Below are 15,222 nucleotides of genomic sequence, written 5' to 3'. Positions count from 1 at the left end.
TCTCTACTGAAATCGAGGCAATCCACACTGCTTTGGCCTATATCCAGAGCAGCACCATGACTGCTGCCTCAGGCAATTTTTATCTCGTAAAAAACGAAAAGGAAGAAAGGGACGGGAAGAGGCAAAATTGCAACAGCTAACATTTATTGAATACCCGCTGTAAGCCAATCATTGTTTAGTACTCAAGATACATTAGCTTATCTTCATAACAGCCCATAAGACAATTAATTATTCCTGGGTGACAGATAAGTGAAGGCGGAGACTGGAAAAGGAAGTAACTAGCCCAGTAGGGAGAGACACAAGACCACAAATTGTCAGTCCTGTGATTCAGCTCTCTTAAATATTACCACGACTCAACCAGGCTCGATTTCTATCGCTGCAACATCCGCCACAGCCCCGTATTTGCAATTCTGAAGTTGAGAGGTAAAAACAAAATGTAAGCAAACACTTTTGGCAGTAAAACTTGATATGGACTGACATTAATACTTCTGGTTTATTTCTCATTGTGTGACTTCACATTTCTCCCCCCTGGGGAAATACTTATGTGATTGTGGGGTGTTGTCTCAGATCCCATTGGGAATATTACTACATGCTGTATACATCCCCTGGACATTTCTGAGCTCTGAAACGCATCCAGCTCTTACCGTTTCACATAAGGGACTGTGAACCTGAACTACCCTTTCCAACTTTCTAAACCAGATGATTCAGAATAGTAACAGGAAAATGTCACAGGGGACAAACTCTTGTTTGCTTTCCTCCCTCCACTGCACACAACCTTGTTGACAAGGAAGCTCCGTGGCCTTTACATGACCCAGAGACATGAGAGCTCCCTAGGAGTGCTCTAATCGCGCAGAATTGGCTCTACCTTTCTCCGCCTCTTCCAACAAGCAGAAGGTAAAGTTCCCAGTCTGAAATTAGCAAATAACTGGATACGGTGATACTGGAATATTTTCAAAATAGCACGTGACATCACACCATTTCTATTTCATCATGGACAAAAGCACATCTAGGACTTAGTTCATTTCTGTATACCACACGTAGGAAAGTCGAAACAGTGCACACCACTGACATTTCACCCTTCTCTCGGCTGGCCGGCTTCAAATGTCTGAATGTGGCTAATGCTGGCAGGAGGGCTCCCACAGGTAGAGACCTCAACTTGGCTTTAGAATCAATCTGAGTACCTACCCTAGTAAGACTTAACAAATAAAAAAATAGCGGTAGCCTCCATGTCAGTTACAAAATAGTCCTTAATACAGCCAGACCCTTACTGTCTCCCTGCAGGGAGAGCTATCAAAGAGACAAAGCAATGCGGCGAAAGCAAGGGGTTTGGACTATTTGCTGTTTGGCTCTGTGCCTCCCAGATCAGCCTTTCTCATGCAACAATGTACAACAAAGTCACCCTGTTCAACAGAAAGCATCACAGGAGCACTGGATTTGTGGATGGCTTTTTAAAACTTCTCAGATAAAGGCCTAAGATTTCACTATGCAACATTCAGAGGCCTTCATTTATGTAAGAAAGGAGTTCACTGCAGAGAAAAGTAAGGAAACTTCCCCCAAACCACTGGAGAAGCTGAATCCAAGGACAATGAGACAATGTGCCGCCTTCTTTTGACTGATTTCTCATACTCTAGTGAACTCCACCGGCAGCCAGGAGAACCAAGTGATGTCTGCTGCTTGTGAAAAGAAGGAGCCTTTAAGAGGATTAGGAAATCTGTTAGAATGTCAAATGTCCTTCGTTTAGGAATTGTGCCGAATGTCACCGCTCTATCCTCTAACGTGACAATATTCTTGGTTTCCACTGCAATTAAGTCAAGGTAGGTGGCATTCTCTGAACGCAGGCTCCTGTAATCTTAGTTAGCAACCATGTTCTCTGCCAGAATGAGAGGAGCTGTTGAGGAGGAGTTATGTAAATGTAACAAGCAACATTTCAAGGGAAAGAGCAAATGTAAATGGAGTCAGAGCTGCGGATTGGGGTTTTGAGTTAGGAGGTTACGTAAAACAGCACTCTTTTTTTGTGAGACGGGCACAAACACACGCGTATGGGTTTACACATACGAATACGTACTACTTCCATGTGATGCTCAAAATGGAGTCATGATGACACCGCAAGCCATTCTGAGAACACGCTGTGTTTATCCACAGTTCAGGATTTTTGCTTTGGGTAATCCCAGGATCATGCTATACAATTCCATGCTTGCCAGGGAGCATTATGGATGTGTCTGGACACTCCACAAATGCTATAAAAAAGAATCACGGCCAATCCTACAGGACACAGGTTGTCTCTGAGATGAAGGCCTCGAGTCTGGATAAAGCAAAGTGTCCCGAGCACCCGCCGAAAGTGACGCGGGCTCTCACAGCTCAGGACCAACTGTACGTAAAATTGTTCTCCCTCTGATAAAGTGGATACTTCAACACAGAATCAAAGAAACGAATACTGCAATCTGATTTCCATAGCCCTGAGTTTCTGGAAAGATGGGATGATAAAGTCAGAGCCCTCCACCAGGAGAAACAGATTTGAAGAACCCGCTTCTCAGAGAACTGGTCTGAGGTTCGGCATTTTCACCTCTTCTTGCCTGCTGTCACGGCCTTGGGAAGGTCACTGGGGTGGCAAAGAGCACGAGAACAACCCAGTTCTAAATTCTTATAAAACTTTTACAGGGTCTGATTTAATCCAGAAATTTAAAACCGTCACTAAAAGGTGCTTACTTTACTGTGAGGCAGTTCTCAGAGTGTGGGCTGTGAAGCCTTGAGGAAGCCTGAATGCTACTCTGGGACACAGATATTTGGGAACAGTTTGATCCCTACAGTTCCTGCTTTTTATTAAACTGTTAGGTCATACGACAGCAGTGTTTAAGCTGAGGGTAATTTTGCCCCACTCACTATTGAGGCAAAACTATTGTGAGACTACTCCCTGCCATGTGAACCATGAGGTTCTCCAGTCGACCCAGTGGATGCAAAAACTGTCCTCGGCTTTGTGGGGGGACTGAGGATTTGCCTCCCTAAACCTGTAGGGGGGTTCTCAAGGCTCCTCCAGCAGTTTCCTCAAATGCATGCACTTACCCCTCCTGGGCCTCCCTGGACTCACCTGTAAGTCTCCACTCAGGGAGACTCCTTGGGCATTCCCTGCCCCTGCCCGGCCATGCTCCTCCCTGTGCTGCAGTCTGCAAACTCTTTAGGCAGAAAGCTGGTGTGACCTTACCCTTCATTTAATCTGTGCCCCAGCTCCCAGAAATCACTGTCCTTTGCTGCTTAATGCCCAATGTCATAAAAACCACAGTTTCATTGTTTGCCTACTTTTTAAAAAGTTGTTTCAGATGGGAAGGTAAATCCAGTCCTTCTTTCTTAATCCTAGATGGAAGCAGAAATCTGGGGCGCCTGAGTGGCTCAGTCGGTTAGGCGGCCGACTTCGGCTCAGGTCATGATCTAGCAGTCTGTGAGTTCGAGCCCCACGTCGGGCTCTGTGCTGACAGCTCGGAGCCTGGAGCCTGTTTCGGATTCTGTGTCTCCCTCTCTCTGACCCTCCCCCGTTCATGCTCTGTCTCTGTCTCAAAAATAAATAAACGTTAAAAAAAAAATTAAAAAAAAAAGAAATCTACCCTTGAGTTTTTGTCAACTTTATTGGTATATAACTTCTGAACAGTTAACTGCATCCATTTGATTTAATGAGTTCTAACACATCTGTACCACCATTAAAATACAAAATTATTTCCATCATCTCCAAGTTTCCTGGTTCCCGTGTACAGCCCATCCCTGCATCAACTAACTCAAGTGATCAGTTTCTCCCCCCAACTATAAATTAGTTTTGCCTACATCTTGAAAGAATATTTTTATTGGGGAAAATCCATTGTGAGAGTTACTCTTTTGGCACTCTAGAAACTCCTGGCGGCTTCTACCTTTTCTTTATGCTTCACAGCCCAACAAATGGCTGATTTTAACAGCTAGTTGTCCTATTCTTCTTTGAAGGTGTTTTCCCCCCCCCTGGCTATTTAAGATTTTTTCCCTTTTTCTTCTAAGTTCAGAAATTTTGATTCTGATGGACATATGCCTAATTTTCTTTGTATTCATCTTGCTTAGGGCAGGAAGAGCTCCACGAATCCATCTTAATTCATTGTCTTTCATCGGTTCTGGAAATCTTCTACCGGTATTTCTTCAAATATTGATTCTGTCCCCTAGATAATGCTTTACTTGGTTTCCTCCTGGGATTTCCATTATATATATGTATTTCACTCTGGCCCAATGTGTTTTAGGTACTTTTCTGTATTTCTCATATTTTTTGTCTCCATTCTTCAGTTAAAATTATTCTGGTAACTGCACCCCTAGGTTTATTGCAACATTATTTACAGAGCCAAACTATGGAAGCAGTCTGAATGCCCATGAACTGATGAATGGATAAAGATATGGGGTGTGCATATGTGTGTGTGTATGTACGTATGTGTATAAGCACATGTGCATGCGCGTGTACACACACACACATTCATAAAGTATTATATAGCCATAGAAAAAGAATGAAATCTTGCCATTTACAACAACATGGATGGATCTAGAGAATATAATGCTAAATGAAACAAGTCAGTCAGAGAAAGACAAATACCACATGACCTCATTCATATGTGGAATTTAAGAAACAAAACAAATGAACAAAGGGAAAAAGAGAAACCAGGAAACAGATTCTTAACTATACATTTTTTTTAATGTTTATTTATTTTTGAGAGAGACAGACAGAGTACAAGTGGGAAAGGGGAAGAAAGAGAGATGGAGACACAGAATCTGAAGCAGGCTCCAGGCTCTGAGCTGTTAGCACAGTCCTATGTGGGGCTCGAACTCCTGAACCGTGAAACCATGACCTGAGCCGAAGTCAGACGCTTAACTGACTGAGCCACCCAGGCGCCCCCAAGCTCTTAACTATAGAGAACAAACTGATAGTCAACAGAGGAGACTTGGGAGGGGGTAGAGGGGGAACTAGGGGATGAAGATTAAAGAGAACACTTACAGTAAATGTTGTCACGAAGAGAAGAGAAGAGAAGAGAAGAGAAGAGAAGAGAAGAGAAGAGAAGAGAAGAGAGAAAAAGGAAAAGAAAAAGAGAAATGATTTTTTCTCTTCTGCTCTAATATGCTCTTAAACACATCTATTTAAATTTTAACTTTTGCCTTTGTTTTTCCACTCCAGATTTTCAATGACTGTTTTACAGATTCAGTGATCCCTGAATTCTGTTTTTTTATTTCTGCAGCCCTCATGAAATCAAGGCTAATTTGCCACCTAACTTTTATCTGAAACTTTATGCTGAACTTAGGCCCCAAACCACGCATAAAACAACGAATGTCTAAGGAAAAAAACACTACATGATATTGTTAATTTTGATGAATACATTTTCTCAGTTATCTTCTATGAATCAAGTTTTTGGTGTTATGTTTCAGAACTCTTTACCAGGTCCTAGATCCCAAAAAGTTTTTCCTATATCACTGTCAAAATTTGTATAGTTTTATATTTTAGTCAATGATCAATTTGAATAAATTTCTGTACAATGTGTAATAGTTAGGTCAACATCATTATTTTTTCTATGGATATTTAATTGTCCCAGCACCTTTGTTTGGAAAGCCTATCCTTCCTACATCAAATTGTTGTTACACCTTTGTCAAAATCACGTGGATATATGTGGGGATGGGTGCTATTTCTAGTTTCTCTATCCTGTTCCACTGATCTATGAGTCTGTCCTCCCAATAATATAATGCAGTTTTGATTAATGTAGTCACATAATAAGTCTTGAAATCAAATACAATGATTTCTCCCATTTCATTCTTCTTTTTCAAAATTGTTTTAGATATTTTAGGTCTTTTGCCTTATAATCTTGTCTACAATTACAAAAAAAATCTTACAGGGATTTCAATATCGTGTTAACCGTATATTAATTAGGGCAAAATTGACATCATTAAAATCTTGAGTTTTTCAATCCATGAACATAGTATGTCTCTCTGTTTAGTTAGGTCTTCTTTAATTTCTTTCATCAGTGTTTTATAGTTTTTAGCACACTAGTCCTATACATGTTTTGTTAGATATATACCCAAGCATTTCATTTTTTATTATGGGATTAGAAGTGATATTGTATTTTAATTTTAGCTTCCACATGTTCATTAAAATAAATCAAACTGAGAACTACACCAAAGCAAAAAGGCTTTGCCCAACAAAGGAAACCATCAACAAAAGGAAACGGCAACCTACTGAATATATTTGCAAATGATATATCTGATCAGGGATTAATATCTGAAATACACAAAGAACATATTCAACTCAACATCAAAGAAAAAATGACCCCAAACAAGTAACTGGGGCACGACTAAGGGCAGAGAACCTGAACAGACATTTTTCTAAAGAAGACATACAGATGCCAAGAGACACACGAAAAGATGCTTAACATCACTAATTATCAGGGAAATGTAAATCAAAACCACAATGAAATATTACCTTATTATGTATCAGAATGGCTACAGTAAAAAACATGAGAAATAGTAAGTGTTGGTGAGGATGTGGAGAAAAAGGAACTCTTGTGCACTGTTCGGAGGGAATGTAAATTGGGGCAGCCCCTGTGGGAAACAGTATGGAGGTTCCTCAAAAAATGAAAAACAGAAATAACATATGATTCAGTAATGCCACTACTGGGTATTTACCCAAAGAAAATGAAAACACTAATTCAAAAAGATAAATTAACCCCTATGATTATTATAGCATTATTTCCAATAGCTAAGACCCAGAAGCAACCTAAGTGCTCATCAATAGAAGAATGGATAAAGAAGATGTGGTGTGTGTGTGTGTGTGTGTGTGTGTGTGTGTGTGTATACACGTGTATACACACACACACACACACACACACACACACACACACACAATGGGATATTACTCAGCCATAAAAAGGAATGAGATCTTGTCATCTGTGACAACATAGATGGACCCAGAGAGTATCATGCTAAGTGAAGTAAGTCAGAGAAATACAAATCATATGATTTTGTTTATATGTGAAATCTAAAACAAAGCAGAAACAGACCTATAAATACAGAGAAATGGTGGTTGCCAGAGTGGGTGGGTGGGTGGGTGGGTGGAAAGGACAATGCAGATGAAGGGGAGTGGGAGGTACAGGCTTCCAGCTGTGAAATGAATAAGTCATGGGGATGAAAGATACAGCATAAGGAATGCAGTTAATGGTGCTGGAACAGCACTGTATGATGACTGACGGTAGGCAGCTACACTTGTGGTGAGCAGAGCATAAGGCACAGACTGGCTGAATCACTATAATGTACATACATTATAGTGCACCGAAGCTAATGTCACATTGTGCGTCAACTACCCTTCAACTAATACAAACGACAAAGATACCAAATCGATTGTTGTGAGTTGATGCTGAATCCCACAACCCTGCTGAACACACCTTCTAGTTCTAGGAAGTTTTTGTAGCTTCCTCGGGGCTTTGTACATAGACTATCAAGCCACCTGAAATAGGGAAAAGTTTTATTTTTTTTTCCCTTTCTCTAACATCTTTTATTTCCTTTTCTTGCCTTACTGTGCTGCCTAGCACTTCCCGTATCATGTCGAATAGTGATGGTGACACTGTATATCCTTGCCGTGTTAACACTAAGTCTTTCATCATTAAGGAGGATATAAGCTGTAGGTTTTTGGTAGATGTTCTTCATTAAATTGAGCAAGTTCCCCTCTATTCTCATTTTATCACAAACGACCACTGTGTTGTTCCCCAAATCCCACGGTCCTTAGCCGGTCTGCCTCCTCTCTATCCTGAAGATTCATTTTATGTTTACTTTTCATACAATGTACAAGGCATTTAGCTGTATTTAGCAGGAAGAATAGGGAAAAAAATAGATATACCCCATATTTCCAGATGTGAAACTACAAACTTACTTTTTAAAAATATTTTGTCCAGTGTTCCTGGTTCTTCTCATTGGGTGGTCTGGTCTGCAACAAACTAGTGTGTCATTACCGGACATGAAGTTCTTGTTCTTTTTTAAAAATCCTCATGATTCACCCTGACAGCATTTACTTTGGTTTGTTCTTTATAAACATGACAACTTTTTTAAACCACTTCTTAAAGATTCATCACTCTACTGTCCCCTAAAAAAAGAATGTCAAAGAGACTGGAAAAATTCAGTGTTGTGAGCAAAATATGATGTTAGAAAATGTATCCTCATTGGAAATTACTAACAAAAATAAAACTGCTTTTAAAAAATGAAATGGATACTGGGTAGGGAAGTTATTTTAAAAATCTGACTGCGATGCTGTCAAAATTATTTATATATGTGCACAGCCATTCTGATCTATTTTTATCTTTGGCATAACATGTTCTATACACACACGCAATAATCTTCTCTAATGTTGTGCAAAACTTCTCACAAAAATAAAAAGCTTCATATTGGGTATTAAATTGATCTGACACGAAGATGAATTTCAGTTATACAGAAAAAGGCTCTTCATTACAGCATTGTTTGTAACAGGAAAAGAGTGGAATCAATCCAAGTGCCCAACATTAGGGCACCTGATAAAATAAACTATGGTACAGAAACAAAATAGAATACTATGCAGCCACAGAAACAATGGGAAAGCTTTCTGTATACTGACATAGAAAGGTCTCCAAAACACATTACTCAGTGAAAAAGAGAAAATGTCCGGAGCGTGTTGTATATTCTAAGGCAGAAGACTCTAGATGCATATTTGATGATGTCTGGTTAGAGACACAGGAATATGTAAGAAACTAATAAAACTGATAACTATGAGATCCCTCAAAATAAACAGAATTACTTGGATTTCTGCACCATTTGAAGATATTAGCTAGTTTATTCCCATGGGAAAGGAACTAGTTTAAATTTTTAATTTAATGCTGAATTTAAGACACAATCCACAATTCAAAGTTGGGCCTGAAACAGCTGCACTCTCTGGACTGCATGTCGCTGCCACGCGGAACTCCACCACTGCAAACCGCGGTTGTTCCACAGCCAAATGTCTTCCAAATGCCACTGCTGTCGGTTGTGTTAATCACAGAACCCTACCACTGGAAAAGTTCCCAACAAGTCACCCGTCCCTGCCTTAGCCAGGCAAAAGAGCACGGAGGAGCCAGTGCAGAGTAATCATCACTTGTGAACAGACAAGATAAAGCTACCAATAATGCCACACTGCCTTCTTCCACTGACCTGACAACTGTCATGTATATTTCCTTCCTGATGATGTACATACAGACCCATGAATTGTCTAGAACCGATGTGTGGCCATCTGAACTTTAGTTTGTGCATTAGCTGTTATCATAATCTAGGATAAAATTTCAGGAATGGCAACTGTTCTGCCACAGTCTCATTCATACAAAATGGGTCTTGGGAAGAATGTCTTCCTTATGGTTCGTTCTTTAAATCTTGCTGCCTGAATCAAAGAAGAAAGCAGCTGGTCAAACTCATTTATCCTCAGTAAAATAATGCAACATGGCAATGAATAGGCGAAGTCAGCAGCAAATTTCATCCGTGTCCTTAATCAAGGAATCAGTGCTATTTGTGATCAAATAAACATTGCTTAACATTTGTTCTTCAGATAAATATTGCAAACCTAATCAGAGATGATCACCTTTCCCCTTCAATGTCAATAACTTGAAGGTAAGATTTTAAGGAATAGAAAACCCCCAAAATATTTTCATTTCTTTGCACTTTTAATAATTACCTAGAAAAACAGTGGAGACACTCACTGAGGAAAACCACTACCACATACATGAAACTTGACGTTTCCTAATGAAAACAGGACTACCAATTTTCTCTACTGCCAACTGGCTATAGTACTTTAACATGTTCTACTTAATTCTGGGCACTGAAGCCAGCAGCAATACTGCTGAGAGCCATCTTTCCAGTTTCCTCTCCCACTCAAGGGGAGAGAAAAGGAGGATGGGGTATTTAGTGCATTGGGTAAGAAGGGAGGCTGTGGAGTCTGAATGCTTGGATTTAAAACCCGCCTCCACCAGATCCTAACTGTGACTGGTGTGGTCTTTCAGCATCTTTGTGCCTCAGCGTCCTTGTCTGTAAAATAAGAACAATAAAAGCACTGACATCAAAGGATTCTGAGCATTAATTAAAGTAATTCATGTAAACTGCTTCACATGGTACCTAGCTTGGTCACTGCCCAATAAAAAGTATCTATTTTTATTACTCTCTTACATGTGCCTTACGCTCCTGTTCCGCAAGACTGCTTGCTGCCATAACCACGCTGTGCTTTCATCCCTCTGTGTTTTGTGCTTTTTGTTCGGAATCTAGACCACCCCATTGCTTGTTCTCTGGCCTGATGAAACCCTCTTCCCTTCCATGGCCCATCTTGGAAATGGGCCTAACCAATCATGACTTGGCCCTGTTGGCTTGCACCTCCAGTGCTCTTTGTTTGCCGTTCTTTTATTACACTCATTGTATTAAACCTGACTTTCATTACAGTAATTGATGACCTTGTCTCCTTCATGGGGAAGGATTGTGTCTTACTAACCCATTTACTTTCCATAGTCTTTAACAATCCGCCAAGAGTGATTACTCAACGAGCATTTATTAGATTTGAAACAGTTGTGCTTACTTATGACAGTAAGCATAACATATTATACTACCTATGACAGCAGCTCTCTCACGGGATGCTTGCAAATGTTCAATGAGATGGCGCATGTAAAGGGCTACTAACAAGTTTTATTATTTTATCATTATCAACCACAGCTAAGAGTCCCTCAGGGCTCACCATGTGCCCGGCATGGTGGCTTTTCATTCCCCTTGCACAGAGTAGGTGAAATGAAGGTGCTTTTTAAATGACTGATGAAGAAAAATGGCGCTGATCCGGCAAATTGATAAGTAACTATTGGCTATATTATTAAAAAGCCGGCTTGGATGATGAAATTCCTGATATTTTACAGCATAGTTTTGAGGATCAAAATAATTCAAGACCTGAAAAAATATAACTTGCAAATGTTATAAACGAAAGGTAGCATTATGCAAATGTGTGTACCCAGCGTTCAGGACTACTGAGGGTTTTGAAAACAGCACTGAGAACTTCCGACATTCTCCATCTTCTCAACCATAAACCGGGCCAATAATTAGAACCTCCGTGCAGGGCGCTAGGACAAATAAATCAGGCAGTGTGGTGAAGTGCTTATGGAAGTGTGATAAGTAAACACACATGCTGATCTAATTTGTTATTATCATAAGTGATGCTCTCAATTATCTAGTAAGTGAAGATCTAGAACCATGACGGATAAACTAAGTCCAGAGTTGATGCAGATGTTCTTAAGTCACACACTGTTCCCAACTCTTGACAGTGTGAAATCACTGGTAGGTCACTGCCCTGTACAGGATGATGGACCTGGACATCAATGAATAGTGAAAGGCCCAGAAAAGTATCAGGGAGGAGAATGTAAAAGCTTGGATAAGCCACATACATAACTGGGATAAGCATACATTCATTTCTGAAACTTTAGGAATTAAAATGCCTCTTCAGTTCCTGCAAACATATCAGTCTAGTCAAATGAAGAACACATTTTTATATTTTTGTGAAATGCTTTCTTTTACATATTACAGACATAATTTTAATTCGTCCTTCTATTCATTTCGGCTTTTAAAAGTGGTAAAATGAGAAAATAAAGCAACAGAGATCTGAAAGGCAAAATGCCACAATGAAGCAAGCAAACAATGTTTTCTTTTTCCAAGCATAATTATGTAAGCTGTTTAAAGGGAAAAAGCTACTAAAGCAATCATTTAAATAAAACTTAAAGGGAGATCTAGAAGTTCTTTTCAGTGAGTCTAATTTCTTGGTATCACTCTACAAATCTTTTTAAATGTAAGGATGTACAAAGCATGAAATTTTTTAAAATGATGACAAGGATGGAAACAAAATGTTTTGCAATGATTCAAATGTGTAATCTACTGCACTTACATGCATTTTTTTAAAAGAAATCTGTATATGTACAAGGCACCAAAATAATCATTTTCTCGAAATGATTCCAAGGCATTAATGAGATTTCCTACCAAAAAAAGAACTCCCCAGACTAAACGCCTAAGTATGCATGTCATGTGCTTTTTACCAGCACAATCCTGGCTTTGAATGGTATGGAGACATAAATGAAAAGACAGAGGCCAAGGGGGGGTGCCCCTTAGTTCAGATTTAGAATTGCATATATGGAAGATCAGGCTTTAAAGTTTTAGGTTCTACTGCCTAGTAAAATTTCCAAAATAAAACTGGGGAGATGCCCATCGGTTGCCAAATTTTAATTTCGCAGAGGAAAGGCATTACAGAAAACAACTAACATATATCATCATCAATAATTTATGAAGGAAAGGATCATTTTAATACCCGCTAAGCATAAGAAGCCCTAACTTTAGAATGGACAGTTTTATGAATTAAATCAATTTAAGTTGAACTCACTGTACAGTGGTCTTATTTTTTCTGTGTTGATGGGATTACGAATAGTTCATCACTAAGAGAGGGCATAACATGGGCTAGCGGTCCCACAAAATAACTTGTTCTAATGTAGGACTTAGAATGTTCAATTTGTGATTACATTATCAGTGTCTAAATGTGACTGTCCTTGGGGCACCTGGATGGCTCAGTCGGTTAAGCGTCCAACTTCGGCTCAGGTCATGATCTCACAGTTCGTGAGTCCAAGCCCAGCATCGGGCTCTGTGCTGACAGCTCGGAGCCTGCAGCCTGCTTTGGATTCTGTGTTTCCCCCTCTCTCTGCCCCTCCCCTGCTCATGCTTTCTCTCTCTCAAGAATAAATAAACATTAAAAAAAATTTGTTTTAATGTATTCTCCTTGAAAAACATGGTCACTGAAAAGACCGAATCCATACAGTGGAGCCTAATCCTCATTTTTCTCTATTCCTCCTTTGTTAGACTGAATCTTCAGAACACTTACTGGAAAACAGCCCCCCAATAGTTAAGCTCACTAGTGCACCGGCAGTCTTCTGACACATTCAAAGTGCTCCCTTGTTTCCATGTTATAAACGTGGACATGCACAGCCTGCTGCCGGAGGTCCACGCGTGGCACAGACATCAGCTGGCCTTTCTCACAAGTGAAACGAATGAAGAGAGAGAGTCATGATGAGAAAAGCTGTGTCCAACCATTGGTTCCCAATATATCCCTAGTGGCTGAATTAAAAGAACACACCTTGAGACAGACTTTTTAAAATTCCCATTCATTTTAATAACGTTGGAATTTTTGGTTAATTAAGGAGATACCATCAAAATTAGTTCATAAAATGGCATTCAATAAAGGGACCGGTGTTTTGGAGGGTGTTTTTTTTAATGCAATAATAAAGCTATGATCACTCATATTACTAGGATGTAATATGGCTAAAACGGTTCAAGGACGTTCAAAGAGTCAGAGTATATAAATAAAACATCTAACAAAACTAGCCCAGATGTTCAAATTATTCCAAGCAGAATGTGGGCCCGCTCCCCGGTTAGTGGATTTGTGAGATCATAGTTTTTCATTCTCTACCCTTGTGCTGCCTCTGTATGGACTGTCCTATCGCCCAGCTGCATCTTGACCAAATGTCCACACAGGAAGTACCGGAAGCATAGAAGTAAGAAAATCCTGAGCATTTTCATTTTGTTACTAATTGGGACACAAATTTTTAAAATTCTGTATTTAGAAATCTTGGCTAGAAAACATCTTTGGTGGTATAAATAGGCTTTAAAAACTGAAGCTTTTAAGAACAGCTGTACTGTGGACAGTGGCTAACCGTACAGGCTCTGAACTTATTAACTGTGTGAACTTGGGCCTACTATTCCATCTCCTTATGCCTCAGATTCCTCATCTCTAAAATGGAGACAAGGTCTCCATTAATGGTGCCAGTCTCATAGGGTTGGGAGATGAAATGGGGTAACATATTGAAGGCACTGAAAACAGAGCCTGGTGAATATATTACTCTTATTGCTACTACTTATTCTTAGAATCCCTGAAAAATTCACTGCATTTATGGAAGATTTTATACTAAAAGAGTTGAACACAGTTTAAGAACCCTATTTATCGATTCTGACACAGAAAATTTCATCAGATGAGGAATGTTCAGAGTTCAGAGAGTTAGGAAAACAGAAAATGCGTAATTGCAAAGAGACCGACCATGCTCTGCAATAAATGCCATCCGTTTAATGGGTCAAAAAAGAAACCTTAAGCTCTGTATTCTGGACACCTAGCGGGAAATCTGAGCGACAAGAACGTCTTCCCCCAGAAGCCAAACTTACCCCTTGTTCGTCCAGTTTCATGAGTTGCTCTGTGACTTTGGGAGTGTTGAAGGCCAACCTCAGGCACTGGACGTTGAGCTCAGGAATCACGTGCTCCAGCACTTCCTTCAGGGGCAGTCCTCTGGCTGTCGAGTGCTTTGCCGTTGAGGGAATGGCATCCTCCAGGACTGAACCTCTCAGGGTCATGAGCTGAAAAACAGACATGTGCTCCAGTGAGGTCTCTCTCGGTGTGGGAGAGGAGTAAATACATCACATGCTCTGAAGGCCTAGCCTCAGATGCCCCGGAGGAGCCGGGAATGACTTCTCAAAGGCTTAGATACTTTGTATATGAAAAACAAGGCCAACACTTTGTTTTCTTTTTTTTTTTTTTAGTTGTTTTTTCTTTTCTTTAATGTTTATTTATTTTTGAGAGAGAGAGAGCAAGAGACAGCATGAGTGTGGGAGGAGCAGAGAGAGAGGGAGACACAGAATCAGAAGTAGGCTCCAGGCTCTCAGCTGTCAGCACAGAGCCCAACATAAGGCTCGAACCCACAAACCGTGAGATCATGACCTGAGCCGAAGTCTGACACTGAACCAACTGAGCCACCCATGTGCCCCTATTTTTTTCTTTTACAGAAAGAGAAAGACTGTGCATGAGCAGGGGAGAGGGGCGGAGGAAGAGAAGGGGAGAGAGGGAGGGGGGAGACAGAGAGAGAAAGAGAGAGAGAGAGAAAGAGAGCGAATATCTTAAGCAGGCTCCATGCTCAGCATGGAGCCCCATGCCAGACTAGATCTCATGACCCTGGGATCATGACCTGAGCCGAAATCAAGAGTTAGACATTCAACCGACTGAGCCACCCAGGTGCCCCAAGGCCAACACTTTCAAGAAGACCCAGACAAGCCCAAGGGAACTCAGAGTCAAGCCTTCCAAGGATATCTACTTTAAAGCCAAATAAAGTATTTCCTTCAAGAGCTCAGTAAGATCTAGACCTTTATATG

The 15,222-nt window shown here is 40.3% G+C and overlaps 1 protein-coding gene across 13 annotated transcripts in view; it reads right to left on the bottom strand.

The window, feature by feature from the left end:
• The window catches only part of SIPA1L1 (signal induced proliferation associated 1 like 1), a 362,552-nt gene that overhangs the window by 90,284 nt on the left and 257,046 nt on the right, over positions 1-15,222 (bottom strand). For all 13 annotated transcript variants that reach the window (XM_042943670.1, XM_042943676.1, XM_042943662.1 and 10 more), the window contains one exon: positions 14,245-14,433. In XM_042943670.1, coding sequence (XP_042799604.1) covers positions 14,245-14,433 — 189 coding nt within the window. The remainder of the gene's footprint in view (positions 1-14,244; positions 14,434-15,222) is intronic.

Source organism: Panthera leo, chromosome B3, assembly GCF_018350215.1.
Source record: "Panthera leo isolate Ple1 chromosome B3, P.leo_Ple1_pat1.1, whole genome shotgun sequence".
Lineage (NCBI taxonomy): Eukaryota > Metazoa > Chordata > Mammalia > Carnivora > Felidae > Panthera > Panthera leo.
This window is presented reverse-complemented; position numbering and strand designations above follow the sequence as displayed.